Here is an 18,154-nt window from a genome sequence, read left to right on the forward strand (position 1 = left end):
GACAGATGAGCTGAATGTTTAATGCGTCAAATCTTGTCTTTCATCAGTATGTGTTTATTGTTTTTTTATAGATCAGCACAAAATGCTAGTACACTAAAACAAAACTAATTTTGAACTTCCATTAAAAAGGCATAATAAAACGCATATGGTGTGTTTATATGTGGAGTTAACTTATACTATATTGAAATACAGGGTGCTTTTTTTAGATGCACCAAATTAGAAAAAAAAAAGGAACGTGCGATAGAGTAATTTGAGCCCTGGGGAAGTGTTAACGGACTTGGCGGCCTCTAGAATAAAAGTGAAATTAGGTAATTAGTTGGCTAATTCACTAAAATGTTTGAATTAACTTTTTGATTTTTCACTTGAGGGCACATAATGTATTCAGAGGATTGAAGATCGGCTACAGTATGGTCTCGCCGTGTCGTCAAATATGGAAAAAATATTCCTAGTAGCCGCTACGGGGTCGAAAATTGTCACTTTGATAAATGGCGTGAAACCAAAACTAAACAGGAAAGAGTGCCGGTAAAGTTATCGCTTCGCCCTTCCGGGCACGCGATTCGTCAATATCGCGGCCGGCTCGCCTAAGCAAGTGGAACCGGCCGTGATAATGACGAATCGCATGCCCGGAATGACGGACAGATAACTCTACCGGCGCTCTTTCCTGTTTAGTTTCGGTTTGACGCCACTTACCAAAGTGACATTTCTCGACCCCATAGCGCCTACTAGGAATTTTTTTTTATCCGAATTGGACAACACGGTTAGAACATACTGTGGCCGATCTTCAATCCTGTAAATGCCTTAGCTGCCCTTAAGTGAAAAAATTAAAAAGTTAGTTTAAACATTTTAGTTAATTAGCAAACTATTTACCTAATTTCACCTTTTTTATACAGGCCGCCATGGCCGCTAACATTTCCCCAGGGCTCAAATAACTGTATCTCACGTTCATTTTTTTTTTTGAAAATTTGGTGTAGATAAAAAAAAAAAAAAACGCCCTGTATATTTTGTACGCGATAGTCGCCAAACTAGGTAAAGGACCACGGCATAGTTCAACAGACTATTAAACGAAAAATACACCTAATATGTGCTAAAAGTGTTCTCAAGCTGCTTGGAGTATTCCGCACTCTACTTGTTACATACTTGAAGTTTCGTTGTTGTATTACTCCTTGCCAAGAAACAAGAAATCTAATCAAATTCGTTTTTTATTTGTTGTCACATGGCCGAAAGGGACATGACAAAAAGGGAACTCTCGCAGATAGCTGTTCAGGAGCAGCCTGACGAAGGACCCAGATCCCCATGCAGTTCGTTACAACATTCGTGAGTAAAGTGAAAGATTCTACATATATATCCTTAATTATGAAGGAAGACACAGTGTGTAAGAATCTCTGGCCTTCATATGAAAGTATGAAATGATTTCTCTTGCGGTAGAATATGTTTTTATTTCTCTTTCGACTTAACTGTAATGCCAAGGAGTTTTGCTAAAAGTCACGTTCTTCCAAGGAGTGGGTTAGAGTTTTAGAAATGTGCATCTGGATCTGGCACCAAATCCCGCCACCGAGGTTAATATTGTCGACATTTATTAAATATCATTTACTCAATGTATGAATAATATCAAAATAAAACTTACCATAGCATTCGAAAGGAAAAACAGCTGGTCTCCTGTTAAGTTTAACCCAGGAAGCACCTCTTCAGCGTCATTCAACTTTTTAAATGCCTTAAAGTGAATGGACAGCAAAGATCGATATATTAATCTTAAGCTAAATTAATTGAATGCACATCAATCCTTTATTTAACTTCTTTAAGTCTCGTACCAGATACGCTGCTTTTAGGGCAGAATTGTCGGCCATATTTTCACCCGGATTATTCATTCCGTTCAGCTGAAAAGAGAAATATGCGTTACGTCATTCGAAACGGCGTAAAATAACGTAAATATTCAATCAAAGCTTCCAAACCAGAATGCCACATATCCCCATGACTTCTATCTAATCGATTTAAACCAAAAGTGCGAGTACTGAACATCTATGACTAGGATGCACATAAGATGAGTAACGAAGCGATTTACCCGAATCTTTACTGGCTCACTTGATCATACTATACTAAATTGTATGTAAATTGAAGAAATGCAAGTGCGACAGGGGCAGTCAATAAGCAGTGGGACATAGATTCAGCATTTTATTCTTCTGTTGCTTTTTATTATATGATCAACCTTTCCGTATATTTCATTTTCAATAACGTCAGCTTTCTTCCTCTTTATATCACAAGGCTCTCTCATCCATTGAGTATGGCGATATATGTTCACATCGCCGAAGGACTAGTCTGTATCATGCATGTGCTTGATAATTTGAGGAGTTACGGGTAATTTGTGGAAATACCACAAGCTTGGAAAACTTCACTACGTTCTACGAGACAATAAATGTGGCCTACAAATCATCTCAACGTGTCGAGCATTATTTCAGAGCATTTATCCTAAGAACGTTAATTATGCAGTTATTTTCGGGTAATGGGCATATTTTTAATGTGTTTAACCAGTCAAAGATTTTGTGTAATGAAACGGATCAGCTGAGTAGTGATCACCATGCGCGTTGAAATTTAATCTCAAGTGAATGAGGAGAAGAGAGAAAATCAGTTTCGCTCTTAGTTTGTACGCACAACTAAAAATACGCTTTTCCCAACATTTGGTCTTGACTTGAAGCACGAAAGAAGAAAACACATAGGGGTGGACGCACACACACAGGACAGTTCTCGAGGCAGCAAAAAAATTGGCTTATGCTTCAAACAGGTGCGGTATTATAGAATAAAAATACCATGTGTACTATCTCGTAGATTTCTTTTGTGTAAGCTATTTTCTTAATATGGTTTCTTAAATTTCTGGCCACACGCCTCTACTTGAATCGAGCTGTGGCTTCTGCCACATAGCAATGGTTTAGTGCGGCGCAGGTAACGTTTTTTATTGTCTTGGACAACGAGTCATTTGACCTCATGTCTTACCAGATGTGCTTTGCTGTTGTAGCTTACTGTCCTGGGACACTAATTGCTCAAGAATTTATATTTCTGAAATTGTGTGACGAACTTTTACCATTTCAGAGTGCTTGTTCACAAACTTCAGCATTTTTTGTTTGTACTTTGATTTTTTTTTTTAACCGGAATATAATTTAATGAGTGAGCACGAGATCTGCCAGACCACACAGACCACTGATTTCGTCTTCTTGTTCGTTCAGGTTACTACTTGCCTCCAGTCTACGGCCCTCGTCTTTTTGCCCGGTGGTAACAGTACAACTTTGGATCACAATCACTTCAATCTTCAAGGTGAGGCGTATGGACACCGAGGTGACAAGACATATCTGCCGGGTAACCTACCATTGAGCGCCACCAACGGCAACATCAGCGGCTTCGATGGCGCCCTATGCGAACGCCTTTATATACGACTGCCATCGCTGTCCAGCCTTGAGTGAGCACGAAATCTGCCTGGACATGTAGACCACTCATTGCGCCTTCTTGTTCGTTCAGGTTGGTTTAAGTCTCGCGTTAAACGCGAAAAACAAGCAATTTGCCTTACTGGTGCTTTAGTGCTCACATGTGTTTTCTAAAACTATGTGTAACTGTGCTGAAAAAAAATTGGGTTGTACGTATGTTTATACAGCCTAGAATTTGGTCTGCCTCAACGGGTGACGAGTCTCCCAGCTGTAGAGGAGCAATTTAGCCAGTGCCGTACAACCGCTAGCCTGGGGTCTTTAACGTGCATCACGCAGTAGTGGTACACGACCGCAAGCCGGTACGATGCTCATCCAGATCGAAACGGGCAGGGGTGGGGATTGAACTTAGGATCTTTGTGTAATGCAGCGCGGGCTTTCGCTCCACGTGCTCCAAGCTGGTGTTCGCTAGCCCACTCAGGCACCGATTCCCCAACTGTGCTGATGTGGTGGAAACTTTATAGTTTCAGGTGGCGGGTCTAGTCCAGGTGCGATGAGTGGAGCTAAACTTGAAAAGAATAAATGAAAGGCACGATACGCTAAATATAGTCTGTGAAAGCTCTCTTGTAAACGCTCAAACTCAGGTGGGAATAGTGACGTCATTTAAAGAAGTCAAAGAAAGCCATGAGTGAATAAGTACCACCAAACGGATATTAAGAGAGATTTGCTGAGGTACAAAATGAAACTTCTACCGTGACGCTGCTTAACGAAGAGGTTGGCGTCACGAAGTTTGATATAAGTTTTTCAGAAACATAACTTGAATCTACGTACACGTCTGGAAGAAGCAGAAGCCTGTTCTCGCCGTCATAATTTAGTTTTGCACAAGATTGCTGATACACTACCTGAAACCTTGGCACAAACAGACGAAATGGTAAAACTTATTTTGGCGGTCACTAAAGGTCCATGTATCGGAGGAAGTGATTATAAGGACCCAAATAATCGGCGCTTACTGTAAGAGTAAGTGTCTACCTGTTATGGTAACGTTTGCATCATACTAACAAACTAAAAGACAAGATGTTACTCTCCGGATTGTCGCTAAAATCTATTCGTGTCAACACTAGTGTAGATATTTCGCTAAGCACGCGTCAGGCACGTAAGAATCTAATATAATTTGCAAAAGTAAGAAATTACGTTTTAGAGCTATGATACAATAAATTCAAAGTAACAATAGATGCTTCATTTACAACCCGGTGCTCAATAAGTTTCTTAAAAGACTGTCCCATTGCAACATAAGGAGTTGCAGATACACATATTTCCCCTCCTTTTAGTAACCCATCTCAGGCGTCGGGATCGAATTAACAGACCGCGACGGATAGTGCTTCTGTTTTACTCATCTCAAATGTATCAGTCATTTTCACTAATATGAGAAGCATTGTTAAAAAACGAGGTGAATTATGTTCAATCGTTTAATTTACTAAACATGATATTATTGTTTTGGCAGATACTTGACTTTCTGCGAAGGTGCTCGACTGTGAACTATTTAATGGACTAAGAAACTATAATATCTATAGAAACGACAGGCCGGAGAGGAGTGGTGGCGGTGTATGAATTGCAGTAGCTAATCATGTGAAATGATTTTGTGTAAATACAACTAGCTTTCTATAGTCCGTTGCAACCCAAGAACGAAGGGCGAGGGTAAGACGGGCCGGGGAGGAGGAAGCAGACAGGACGCTAAGAAGAGAAGGAGGTTTCCCCCACTCTTCACCAGCGTTCCGTCTGCTTCCTCCTCCCCGGCCCGTCTTATCCTCGCCCTTCGTTCTTAAGTTGCAACGGACTATAGAAATAATTTGGCTGTGTGTTGGTCCTAACCACAATTAATGAATTTTAGGATAATTTAAGGCAAACCCCTGAGACTGGGGAAAGACGAAGGGCAACACAACACACGTTAATTCTATATCATACAAGCTCCGTCCCATCATGCTTTCCTCTTCTGTGTGTTGTGCTGTCCCCAGTCTCGGGGGCTTGTCTAATTGATTTTAAACCTTCATCTGCTCGTTTTCGCACAAACGTTTTTTTTCGTGGATTTTGGGAGTTTACTGCAGATCACCCTCTCACTTATCTATATTCATTAAAGCTATGCATGACTCATTAAGTACCGTATTTACGAGATTTCCCAGTTCCCCGATATTTACTTCAGGTGAGTGACTTCAATTATCCTTCTTTTGTGTGGACAAACGCTCATCCATCTACCACCACATCTTCATCCGAATATTGCCACGCGCGTCGGCGAGGGACCGCGTGCGTGGCCAAGTGGTTAACGCGCTTGACTGTTACGCGGAAAGTCAAGATTCGATTCCAGAACGTTCTTTTATTTATTATTCCAACATTGCGTTCTCATGAGTTTGAGAACATCCTCGTTTGATCGAGTTCCGAATGCTCTGGTTGCCGAACCTTTTAGGCTGATTGTTCCAGAAGCCAACGCGAAGGGGCTCGTTATGGAGATCTGTGGTCAGTATCGCCCCAGCGGACGATCCTGCTGTTACGTCGACATCGACGCCCGTGACGCTCTACTGTTATCTTTTGATTACTTTTGTTTTTGGGACAAGTTCGCCCCATTAAACGTTAAGTTTATTCAGTTATCACTCATTGTCATTCATGACATTTTAGTGGAAGTGCCGGGTACTGAATTTTATACCCGTTGAGCGTACCCCTCCGAAGGCATCCCGGCCACGCGACCTGCTCAGCCTCGGAAGGCTACCCTTCGCGGAAGAAGCCGAAGCCCGAAGAAGCCGTCGCAAGAGAGGTCAACCCCCGAATGGGATCTCTTGCGCGAGAACCGTAGAAAGAAGGTACCGACGATGACCACCCCGGCCGTTGTCGTCCTGCTCGTCGCTCCGCGGACACCTGCTCCCTTTCTCGGTGAGACCTATGAGGACGTTGAAGACTGGGTCAACCAGTACGATCACGTGGCCTGCCACAGCGGTTGGAGTGACGAGCAGCGCCAGCAGAACCTATACTTCTCGCTTGAAGGCATTGCAAGGCACTGGTTCCAAAACCACGAGGTCTCCCTCACTTCGTGCGACCGTTGCAAGAACGAGCTGACGCGCAAATTCGCCAGTAAACACCGAAGAGAGAGGGCCGAAGATCTGCAATTGAGCACCAATGGCCCCAGTGAGAGCGCCACGAGTTTTGTGCAAGACGTCCTGTGCCTGAGCTCCCGCGCCGACCGTCAGACCCCCGAGGGAGAAAAGCTGTGTATTCTGATGCGTGGCGTGAAGGACGACATCTTCGGTGGACTCGTACGGAACCCACCAACGACCGCTCACGAATTCGTCACGGAGGCGACGAACAGGGAGCGCGCCATCCTTGGGCAAGCCACTGCCATCGGCACTCGGGCGTCGCTCCTTCTGCTGCAAGGGCCTACGACATCAGCTCTTGCATTCCCGGCATTCGCGACAATATTCGTGAAGTCATCCGGGAGGAGCGTCGCAAGATGCTTTCCGCTTCGGGACGACCATCCTCAATATCGCTCATCGAGATCGTCCCAGCCTTTCAACCTGAAGTTCCCATGAACCCGACGACGCCAGAGGAACCGGCTTTGAGCTACGCCGCCTTGGCCCGACGACCGCGAGGCCACGGCGCCAGTCCGACGAGACCCTCCGATGCCGAAATATCTTCGACGCCAAGGACAAGTCCAAGACGTCCGTCCGAAGCGACATTCGCTGAAGAAGGCCGACATTTGGAGAGCGCCCGATCGATGCCAGTTGTGCTACCACTGCGGGGAGGCCGACCATACCTACCAGTGTTGCGGAATGGACACATCCATTCCATTCCAATTCCATTCCGGGGAATTAGAGTTTTCGATAATTCCATTCCTTTCAACTCCTAGGAATGGGGACACTGGGCCCATTCCCACTCCTGGAATGGCTGAATCGTTCCATTCCATTCTTTTAATTCCTAAACGTAAAAAATGGCACTTAACAGCTACATTGTGTTGCAGGCTTGGGCGGAAATAGTCAAAAATGTATTTGGAAATACAAATACTGGGATAGATGAAAATAGCTGCTAAGATCCTGATACTCAAGTCTGAAATATATCTGTAAAAATGTATCGCGATACGTATCGGAACTGCATTTAAAAAGAGGCAAAACGTTTTTGGAAATACAAATACAAGAATACATTTTAGGGAGGGCAGAAATATAAATAATAATAGTGCAATACATTTTTCATATTTCTTTGAGACGCCAACTGAGATGAGGCTTTAAGTTTGAAGTAGAACATTTTTTTGGGGTTTTTTTTTTTTTTTGGTTCCGAAATTACTTTTCCGCGCGATTGGCACTTCGCCTTCAAGGTAGTGGTTCCGGACGAAGAGTCCTCAAGTCAATGGGTTTAAAAAAACGTTCCATCAAGGATTGACCATGGTCCCTTTAATGGCATCCTGTCTGACTGATCAGTGATGCGAAAAGACTCCGACCTCTAAATAAATTCCATCAAATCATCAACCCTTCCCCGTCCAATAAGGGCGCCCCTGTCAGCACTGACCCCATGACGTCACGGTGGGATGAACTAGTATTTTTGAATATGTAGGTGTTTCCTTGAACATGAAACTTTACTCACGCTGCTGTATGAAAGGAGAATACGTACTTTCGTTGTAGGTGACCTCGATGAAGACCTTGCAGGCAGTTGCATTTGGAATTTTCGAGAAAAGTGGACCACTTGAAGCATCCTGAAGCGCACGTCTTATCTTCTGTTACGGTTGAAAAATCAATACGGCGGCATCCCTGTTGTCCCTCCCTGTTGTCCTTCCTGCCGACTCTCCGCCTCCAACGCATGAATGACAGTCTTCATGTTTCGCCTAGCATCATTCAAACAGAGACCTCGTGGATTGCGACCTAAGATGGCCGGCACCGGTGCGAGCTCTCCGAGAAACAGCGCGCTCGAGACGAGTCGCAGGTGTACGAAGTCTGGGTCCGCACAGCGAGGCCCACTTCTGGCCTCCTTCCTAAGTATCGGATCACCAGAGCAGCGGGTCACGTTCACGTCGGCTGATGACGTACCCTTGAGCCGTGCAATATTACAGGCGCAGACGCATTCGGATATGTGTTGAACTTCACTGTTGAAAGGCGCCACCGCCACCGCCGCCCCCCTCCCCCCCCCCCCCCCCTGTTTTTGCGTTGATGCTTGTTTTTTTGTATTGCATTTTTTTTTTTTGCGCATAAGTCTGTTAGGGCCTTACGCGGGTTCGCAGTTTCCCGCTCATTTTATTTCTGAACAACCGACTCCCTGACTGGCTCGGTATAGCTGAACGTAAAAAAAAAAAAAAAAAATATAGAGAACCGTGCCCATTCCATTCCCATTCCATTCCGGGCAAAAAGCATCTGATTCCATTCCCATTCCATTCCCCTCATCGTTGCCGCCATTCCATTCCCATTCCATTCCGAGGTCGCGAAAATGCGGAATGATTCCGGAATCATTCCAACTCCGGAGTGGAAACTCCGCAACACTGATACCTACCGCCCTTCTCCCTACCGGCAAATGGGACTGCGTGGATTCCACCCGAACGACCCACGCCCAATGTACAGCAAACGCCCTTGCGACATCGAGGAGTACCACCGACGCTCGCCCACCTCAGCACCGTCTCTCCGCCTTAAATCCCGCTCCCCAGCGCCACGACGTTCAGCGTCTCCAGCGCCACGACCTCGCCGAGGGAGCCTCTGTCCGCTGCGTTGCAGGGAAAACTAAGTGCATAAACGCCTGGAGGTGGCGTTGCGGAAGACGACTGAAGTAAAGAGCCTCCAAGAACGCCGAAGCGCTCCCATTCTCTCGACGCCACGCATCATAACCACGCCCCTAAAACGGTGTCCAACAACCTAGACGTCGTCATTGACGGCCACGATGCGTCAGCACTCGTGGACACTGGAGTAAACTACTCAGTCTTGAGTGGGAGGCTCTCCCGCCGCCTTCGAAAAGTCATGACGCCGTGGGATGGACCTCAAATGCGAAAGCTGGAGGATACCTCGTTACACCAGTCGGAAGATGCACTGCTCGCGTCGCGATCTACCGTGAGACGTGGCCTGTGAAGTTCGTCGTTCTGCAAGACTGCGCGAGGGACGTTATCCTCGGTATTTACTTCCTCTGCTAGTATGGCGCCGTCATCGACCTCGGGGCGAACCAGTCCCCGCTGAGAAAGCCTGTTCTGCCGCCGGTGGAGGCCAACACGACGTCATCCGCGATCTGAGTTATTGCTGATTATGTGAATCTGCCGCCGCAGTCGAGTGTTTTTGTCACCGTCATAACCGACGCAGTCACGCATGGTGAAGCTCTTCTGGAAGGCAGCGTCCAACTACTCCTTGAAAAATGAATTGGCGTCGAACGAGGCGTAACGGATCTCCAAGATGGACGTACAACTCTCCTAGTGACAAACGTTTGAGTGGAGCCACAGCACCTAATGAAGGGTACCACCGTGGGCCACGTCGAAGAGCTTCAGGCTCCAGCCGTCGTCATTACTATCTGAAAGAAAACCTCGTCATCACAGCAGAAGATCACGTCGCCGCCGCAGCTCGACATCGACCCCGAGTTCCCAGCTCCTAAGCGCTGGCAACTGGTTGATATCCTCGCCGAATACAGGGATTGTTTTGACACGTCGTCGAAAGTTCGCGAAACACCAATGGCGAAACATCGCATTATTACCGACGACGACGCGCTCCCTGTTCACCAGTCGCCTTATTCAGTCTCCTTAAAGGAAAGGAAGGTGATTCAAAATCAAGTCCAAGAAATGCTCGACGACGACATCATTCAGGTGTCAAGAAGCCCGTGGGCGTCCCCAGTCGTCCTTGTAAAGAAGAAGGACGGGCCCTGGGGTTCTGCATGGACTACCGTCGACTGGACGCTGTGACGAAGAAGGATGTCTCTCCGCTCCCCCGCATCGACGATAGGTTAGATCGACTGCGCCACTCCCGATATTTTTCGTCGACGGACCTGAAGTGTGGTATACTGGCAGATTGAAGTCGACGAACGCGACTGGGAGAAAACTGCCTTCGTCACTCCCGACGGTCTGTACGAGTTCAAAGTGATGCCGGTCGCACTTTGTACAGCACCAGCCACCTTCCAGCGTGTCATGGACGCCGTGTTGGCAGGTCTGAAATGGAGGAGCTGCCTCGTCTACCTGGACGATGTCGTGGTATTTTCACGGGATTTCGATGAATTCCTGAAACGACTTCGGGCAGTGCTTCAAGCCATCAAGACCGCCTGCCTGTCACACAAACCAACAAAAAGTCGATTCGCCTATGGTGAACTTAAGTCTCTTGGCCACGTCGTGAACATTGAAGGTGCTTTCTCTGACCCCGAAAAGACCCGCGGCGTCGTGGCATTTACGCCGTCGTCTGAAAAGAAGGCCGTCAGAAGATTCCTCGGACTCTGTGCCTACTACAGACGATTTGTACGGGACTTCGCCAAGCTGTCTGCACCCCTGACAAACCTCACGAAGACGCCGTGAAGTTTTAATGGACAGAAAACACCAGCAGTCATTCGATGAGCTCAAACAAAGACACCAGACGCCCCCGATGCATGGCCATTTCAACCAGTTCGCCGAAACAGAGATCCAGACGGACGCCAGTAACACCGGACTTTGCGCGGTACTGGTGCCAGTGCAAGACGGGGCAGGGCGACTCATCGCATACGCGAATCGTACGCTGTCCAAGGCAAAGACGAACTACTCAACGACTGAAAAGGAGTGCCTTGCTGTCGTCTGGGCAAAAACAAAGTTCCGCCCATATTTGTATGCAACTCCTTTTCGCGTCGTCACGGACCACCACTCGCTTTGTTGGCTCGCAAACCTGGAGGACCCCTCCGGACGCCTCGCCCGCTGGAGCCTACGACTGAAGGAGTTCGGCATGATCGTGGTTTGCAAGTCCGGCCGCAAGCACAATGACGCCAACTGCCTGTCAAATGCCCCAGTCGAGGCCAGTCCTGCCTGCATCGAAGACGGCGACGAAAAGTGTTTTCTCGGCGCTGTGGATGTCAGCGACACGGGCAGCGCTCCAGCGAGACGACCCTGAACTACGAGCGCTCATCGAGCACCCAGAGGGACAAGCGAGTACGGTTCCCCATGCTTTCTCGCGAATCCTGTCTACCTTATCCATACGGCAAGGAGTGCTGTAAAAAGAGAACTACGTGAACAACAGCACACTATGGCTGTTAGTTATTCCTTCCAGCCTTCAAGAAGAAATCTTCCAAGGATGTCATGACGACCCAACAGCTGGACACCTAGGCTACTGCAGGACTCTCGCCAGGGTTCGAGAAGAGTGCTACTGGCTAGGTTACCGAAAACCCTTCACCTCTACACCCGATCGTGCCACGAGTGTCAGCTACGCAGGAAACCGCCCACGAAGCCGTCAGGACTTCTGCATCGGATCTCTCCCCCGTCCACGCCGTTTCAGCGGATCGGAATGAATTTACTTAGCCCTTTCCCGCCGTCAACGTCAGGAAACCGCTGGATAATCGTCGGCAAAAAATATCTCACACGTTACGCCGAGACGAAAGCCTTTTCGTAAGGTAGGGCTGTTGAAGTCGCCAAGTTTTTCATCGAGTGTATTGTCCTCCGGCACGGCGCCCCTGAACTCCTCATCACGGATCGTGGATCTTCGTTCGTGGCCCAGCTGACCCAAAAAATCCTTCGTCTCAGTGGCACCGGTCACCGTTAAACCACTGCGTACCATCCGCAGAGAAATAAAGTAATAGAACGGCTCAACAAAACTATCGCCGACATGATCGCCATGTATCTCGACGTAGAGCACAAGACATTGGACGAGTTGTTACCCTACGTCACGTTTGCTTACAACACGGCGGTGCAGGAGACCACAGGAGTAACCGCGCTTCAGCTGGCGCATGGCAGAAAAGTAACGACCATGCTCGACGCGATGCTCCCCCACGAACCAGCTGAGGATGGGATCCCCGACACCCAGGTGGTTGCTCAACGAGCCGAAGAAGTTCGCCAGCTCGAATGACTCCGAATTCAAGATCAACAATCTGTCGACGCTACCCGGTACAACCTTCACCGGATCGACGTTCGCGTCAAGCCCGGAGACCGTGTGTGGGTTTGGACCCCAGTACGACGACGCGGTTTAAGCGTCGTCGTCCTCCTAAAGCACTACACCGGACCCTACAAAGTACATCGTCGACTCGGGGATCTGAACTACGAGGTGATTCCCGACGGAACACGGACTTCATCACAACGCCCTTCATGACCGGAAGCCGTCCACGTCGTGAGCCTGAAGCCGCACTCGCGCGATAAGACTGCGAATTGTGATCTTGTGCAACGCTTGAGAGGATTGTGTTTTGCCAGCCTCCGTATTTTCCCATTCTTTTGTTTGTCTTGCTCTGTTTAGTTCCCTTTCACGTGGCATCGAGACGATGCCTTTTTAAAGGGGAGAGTAATGCCACGCGCGTCGGCGAGCGACCGCGTGCGTGGCCGAGTGGTTAACCCGCTTAACTGTCGCGCGATTTCAGTCAGTGGAATGTTATTTTATTTATGATTTCAACATTGCATTCTCATGAGTTCGAGAACATTCTTGCCTGATCGAGTTCCCAATGTTCTAGTTAGGGTGCCTACATGTCTCTCTGTCTGAGGGTGAAGACATCTATTGCTGCTTTGAATGTGCCAGCGCGTGACGCTCTCGCGCACTCAGTGCGTGACTTGGGCGGTAAAATGCCGTCTATGCATTAGCCAAAGCTACGCGCTCGAGCTGAGTGACACCAGATTGCGGGCGCTTCAAGATGCATAAAAAAACTACTGGGCGGAAAGATGGCTGAGATGTCACCAGTCAAGCAAAAGCGCGCGTGTGTATGAAGGCACTCTAGTTCTAGTCGCCAAACCTTCTAGGCCGATTGTTCCAGAAGCCAACGCGCGTACATAAGTGGCTCCGCTTGGAGATCTGTGGTCAGTCTCGTCCTAGCGCACGATCCTGCTGTTACGCCGACATCGACGCCCGCGACGCTCTACTGTTATGTTCTGTTTACTTTTGTTTTCGGGACAAGTTCCCCCCATTAAACGTTAATTTTATTCAGTTATCATCCATTGTCATTCGTGACAATATCATCACTTTGTAAAACTTTGATTAGATTTTAACTTTACTCAATTAGTCACTGAACCTCCGACAGTTACCCCGTCATAAACAAATGTTTTGGATCTTGTTATGTCGAACCATCCAGGTCTTGTTTCGCCTATTTTACATTTATCAGGACTTAGTGATCATTGTTTAATGCATATTAATATCAAAGCTACAGTGCCCAAATCATCCACTCGCACAAAACTAATTTGAGATTATACTAAAGCTGACTGAGAATATTAAGATTTAACTAGTAACATTTCTAGATGAACTCGTGGTGGGGTTTCCACACAGATTAGCTGAATAAAATTGACAATGCTTTAAGAAGAATTTCACATCACTAACCAATCTGTGCATTCCCGCAAATACAGTTTTTGAGAATCCCCCGTCTTTGTGGTTTAATAGAGCTTTCAAACGTCTCTCAAATAAAAAGAAACGATTATTTAGTGCTGCTAATTTTACAGCATGTAAACGAAGTTGCACAAAATATTGACCAGCCGCTGAGGCATACAAAATAGACATTGAGAATGAAAAGTTTCAATATTTTTAAGCGCAAACTACCGAAAATATTAATTTACAATCCCAAACTATTTTGGAATATTATGCCTAAAAAATCGAATTCTTCAGTTGTGCTAAAAACTGACAGCGGCTCTAGTATGCCGTTGAAAGCGAGTGCTAATATTTCGAATACAGATATTACTGAATCTTTCCTTGTGATGATAGCCAAGAATATCCAGTATTGCGTAATTCAGAGTCTTTGCGAGTGGACCACTCTGCTATATTGTGCTGGGGTTGAACATGATACTGATAGGTTAAAGTTGTCACCTTCTTCCCAAACTGCATGAACAATGTATGCAAGTGTCTGTACTCCCATTAGAGTGGAACGTAGCCAAAGGTAGCCCCTATTTACAAAGCAGTTGACTACCCTCTAAATCGCGTCTCGCGCCGTCTATATTGCTCTAAATGTTTTTTTGTTTTTTTTTTTGGCGTTCAGTTTATTTTTGGACACGCGTGTTTCAACGACAATGTTTTTTTTTGTTTTTTTTTGTATTCAGTGGCGCCTTAATATAATCTTTAACAATCTTCATGAATTCAATCTCCCTTAACCAACAGCTCTCAATTCGGAACTCAATATTTCAAGCTCTTCTCTCGCTACCGTTGCTTCTGGTGTTTGACAGGAGATCTGTCTTAGGACATGTATTATTCTTAATTTATTGTAACGATCTTCCACTTCGCAATCACTTATTTATCTGTTTACTTTCTGATGACTGTATGATTTCCTGATAAATAATTGACCATAGTGACGGCTGTGTGCCCCAGTCTGATACTAACAATATTGTCCAGCGGCGAGACTTATGGTCTATGAGCCTTAATTCTAATAAATGTTAATCTATGCGCGTATAGTCAGTCCTGGCAAAATCCTAATTATCCTCCTGATCCAGCGAATTTAGGAGATGTTACATACTACAAATATTTGGCCGTGCACATAACTTAAAAGCTTTCCTGGAAAACTCATATTCAGTACATCGCATCCAATGGTAACAGTATGTTAGGTTACCTGACGCGTAATTTTTCACTAGTGCCTGTTTCCTTGAAGTTGATTTTGTACAGAACCCTAATTCGACCGAAATTAGAATATGCAGCATTGATCTTGGATTCCTGCCATGCCTTCCTCATTGATACATTGGAAGCCATCATATCTGCTCGAGCCATACTCACTAATTACTACTACACAGGTAGTCTCGCTAATATGACATCAAACCTTATCGCTCCCACCCTGATTTCTACGTCGGAAAATTGGTCCGGTCCTGTCCTGGTTTCCGACCAGAACCGACCATTTTCATTTCGTGAGGACTTGCCGGTCCCGGTCCGGTGGGACCATGGCGGCAGACCGGAAATGCCCCGACCACAAGCAGCTGTTATGTGCTACATCGGTTGTTGAAGAAAAATCCACGATTATTATACCCATCGATCACGTATCTTAGGACGTCACTTACCGCCAAGTTCTCTTCCTTTACAGTTACATTGCCGTACTGTTCTATAAAGCATTCAGCATTTTTCAAGAACGCATCTCGCGCGCTCTCTGTCCACCAGTCCCGCTGCTGTCCATCAGCATCGAAATGACTTCCTGGTGAAAAAAGTGGAGAGAACATAAAAGTAAGCATTAACATGTTGTCTCCTATGAAGCTCAGCCCCATGTTGCCGTAAAAGAAAAAGAAGCTTAGTTGGAATTGCGAGCTAATAACATGATTTTCTTGTGCAGCTCGTTGAAATATTAGGGGCTGGAAAAATGTAGACATCTGAATCGTCACAATTTCAAACTTTATTTGTTAGCGCTTCCCCCATTAAAAATTCCTGGCGCAAGAGCCCAAACACGCACCTGAACTCGGCCAACTTGCGCTCCTTTCCGAACAATAAAGCCTGTCGCCTCTAGCCACCGTCACTATGGCAACGAAGCCTCTCCCGAATAAACGCAAAAGCGAACGCAGCTTCTCAACCGAGCCATGGCCGCCGCAAGCTCTCGAACATGGTTTGCTGGAACCAACTTTGTAATTTTAGCCAAACACACAGGTGCTGGTGTAGAATCGGAGAGCGGGAAGCGGTCGCCCGCTAAGCCCTTGGCTGATCCGATGAGGCTGGGGGAAGCTCGGGACTGAGGACCCATTTCAGTTTCCCCGAGCGGCGCAGAGTGAAGCAAGGTTCGCCAACACCACCTAAGGCCTGCGCATGTTGTCATCATTAGTAGATGCCAGACCAGCCCTAAGCGGCAAACGCGCCACATTGGGCTGGTCCGAGGAGTGTCGCTGCAAAGCGGTATTTGCGTTTGCCTTTGCGTCGTTGCGTGCTAGTGTCGCGTTCGTTGTGAGAGGCTGCAAGACGCACTGGCGGTGGTGCTTGCGCAAGCTGAGCCTCACTGTGTGGGTTCACCAGTGATAGAGTTTGTGGGGAAAGGTTAGAGGAAAACCGTACCCAGTAGGCGTACCCAATACAGAAGACCTACCTTGTTTTCTATATTGGGTACGCGTGGTCTGTTTGCAAGTCGAGATAGAGGCCCAAGCTACTGTTGCCGCGTTTGCAATATCACACGGCATGGAGAAAATAGCTTCGGCTGTTGCTAGCTTCCGACTGCGTTCACGTGTGTTTCTATTTAGCAGTCGCTTCGTTTTTATAGCGATGGTGATCATAACAGACGTATTTATCATACGGAAGAATCGGCGATATGCGGAGATAAGTGCATCTTTTGACTCTATTGCAGTGTTGTGAATTGGCGGAATGTGAAGAGAATGAGTTGGTGGTACTGACCTAATGAACACAGCTCACTTTCTCGAATGCCTAATACTTCGACGAGTTTTACTTGAAAGACGTGTTTTCTTGGCTATCCGGTGGTCGGTTTTGTTTACTTAAACGCTGGTTTAAAGTATCAAACTCATGTGCGTACTCTACGCGTGTTTGTCTTTCTCTCCTAACGCTCGAAAAGCGTTAAAAAGATAGACATCGCTAACGACAAGATGTACTAGTACGCGTACGAATGTAGTGAAATTTCCGAGGTCGTCGAGAATCAGGGCCGGCTTGCTTGAACAGCGTCTCAGCTGAGATTGGCTGAAAGAGAGCACTGCAAAGGCTGGGGCGCGCGAGCGTCTTGAGACGCGCCTTGAGTCCCGCCCAACTTGTCCGTTTTCTTTGGCAATGCTTCCTTTTTAGCTGTCTCAGCTGAGACGCTGTTTCTAGCAAGTCGGCCCAGATACTTGAGAGTAACTTCCAGGAGGCGAAAACGATCGGCAACTTGTTCCCGCAGAAACTGCTCGTCCAGACGCAGGTACAGTTTAGGCGTGAACCTCATGAAGATCGCGTGCGCGTCGAACAACCTTTTTCAACAAACATCTGGAGTGATCAATTGCCGCTTATTGCTTCGGAGTTTTGAAAAGGTACTATAAAAACGTTAGCACTGTAAAGGGAGCTATAATTAAACGTGGATGGGACATCATCATTCAACAAGTAAACTAATTCAAGATAGTCAGCGAGCGTGTTTTACACACATGTATAGATTTATTTGTCACGCGAGATAACAGAAAGAAATATGTGCACTTGCGATCCTTGACATACCGCCAAAAATACTTGTCGTAGCGCTTTAAGCTGCATTAAACTGCATTGCAATAGGATTTCCTGTCCTGCTTTAACAACAGTTTCGTTAATACTCGTGATCTTGAAAATGTTTTGTGCTAAAACTGTGCCGTTGTAATTTTGTATTTTCTATGATAGTGCGGGTCTTTCCTCAACGCACAGATAAGTTCGTAGGAAATTAAGCGAGAATTGGGAGGCGATTGACGACACTGTTTTGTAACGACCCTAATGAAAAATACACCAGGCAATCCTGGTGTGACATCAGAGAATCCTGATGTGACACCAGAATATCTGGTGTGCCCACCAGCGATGCTGATGTATCGAGCACACCAGCCTGGCGTGCCCACCAGAAATGCTGGTGTACCCGCACATCAGCCTGATGGGTACACCAAGGGAGTCTGGTGACACATCACAAGGACTCATGCGCCGACCAGGCAGCCTGGTGTGCACACCACGCAGTTTGATGTGACACCAGAGTTGTGTTTTCGTTGACTTCTCCCCCCGGTCCGCGCGCGTGTT

The 18,154-nt window shown here is 46.7% G+C and overlaps 1 protein-coding gene across 1 annotated transcript in view; it reads right to left on the minus strand.

Moving 5' to 3' along the window:
- LOC8033495 (neprilysin-1-like) overlaps nucleotides 1–18,154 on the minus strand; it is a 200,871-nt gene that overhangs the window by 16,419 nt on the left and 166,298 nt on the right. Inside the window, exons 16-18 of the mRNA XM_002404656.3 lie at nucleotides 15,511–15,641; nucleotides 1,809–1,874; nucleotides 1,625–1,711 (exon numbers count right to left, since the gene is read on the minus strand). Of these exons, the coding sequence (XP_002404700.3) occupies nucleotides 1,625–1,711; nucleotides 1,809–1,874; nucleotides 15,511–15,641 (284 nt within the window). The remainder of the gene's footprint in view (nucleotides 1–1,624; nucleotides 1,712–1,808; nucleotides 1,875–15,510; nucleotides 15,642–18,154) is intronic.

The sequence above is a fragment of the Ixodes scapularis genome, unplaced genomic scaffold (assembly GCF_016920785.2).
Source record: "Ixodes scapularis isolate PalLabHiFi unplaced genomic scaffold, ASM1692078v2 PGA_scaffold1__304_contigs__length_218370807, whole genome shotgun sequence".
NCBI lineage: Eukaryota > Metazoa > Arthropoda > Arachnida > Ixodida > Ixodidae > Ixodes > Ixodes scapularis.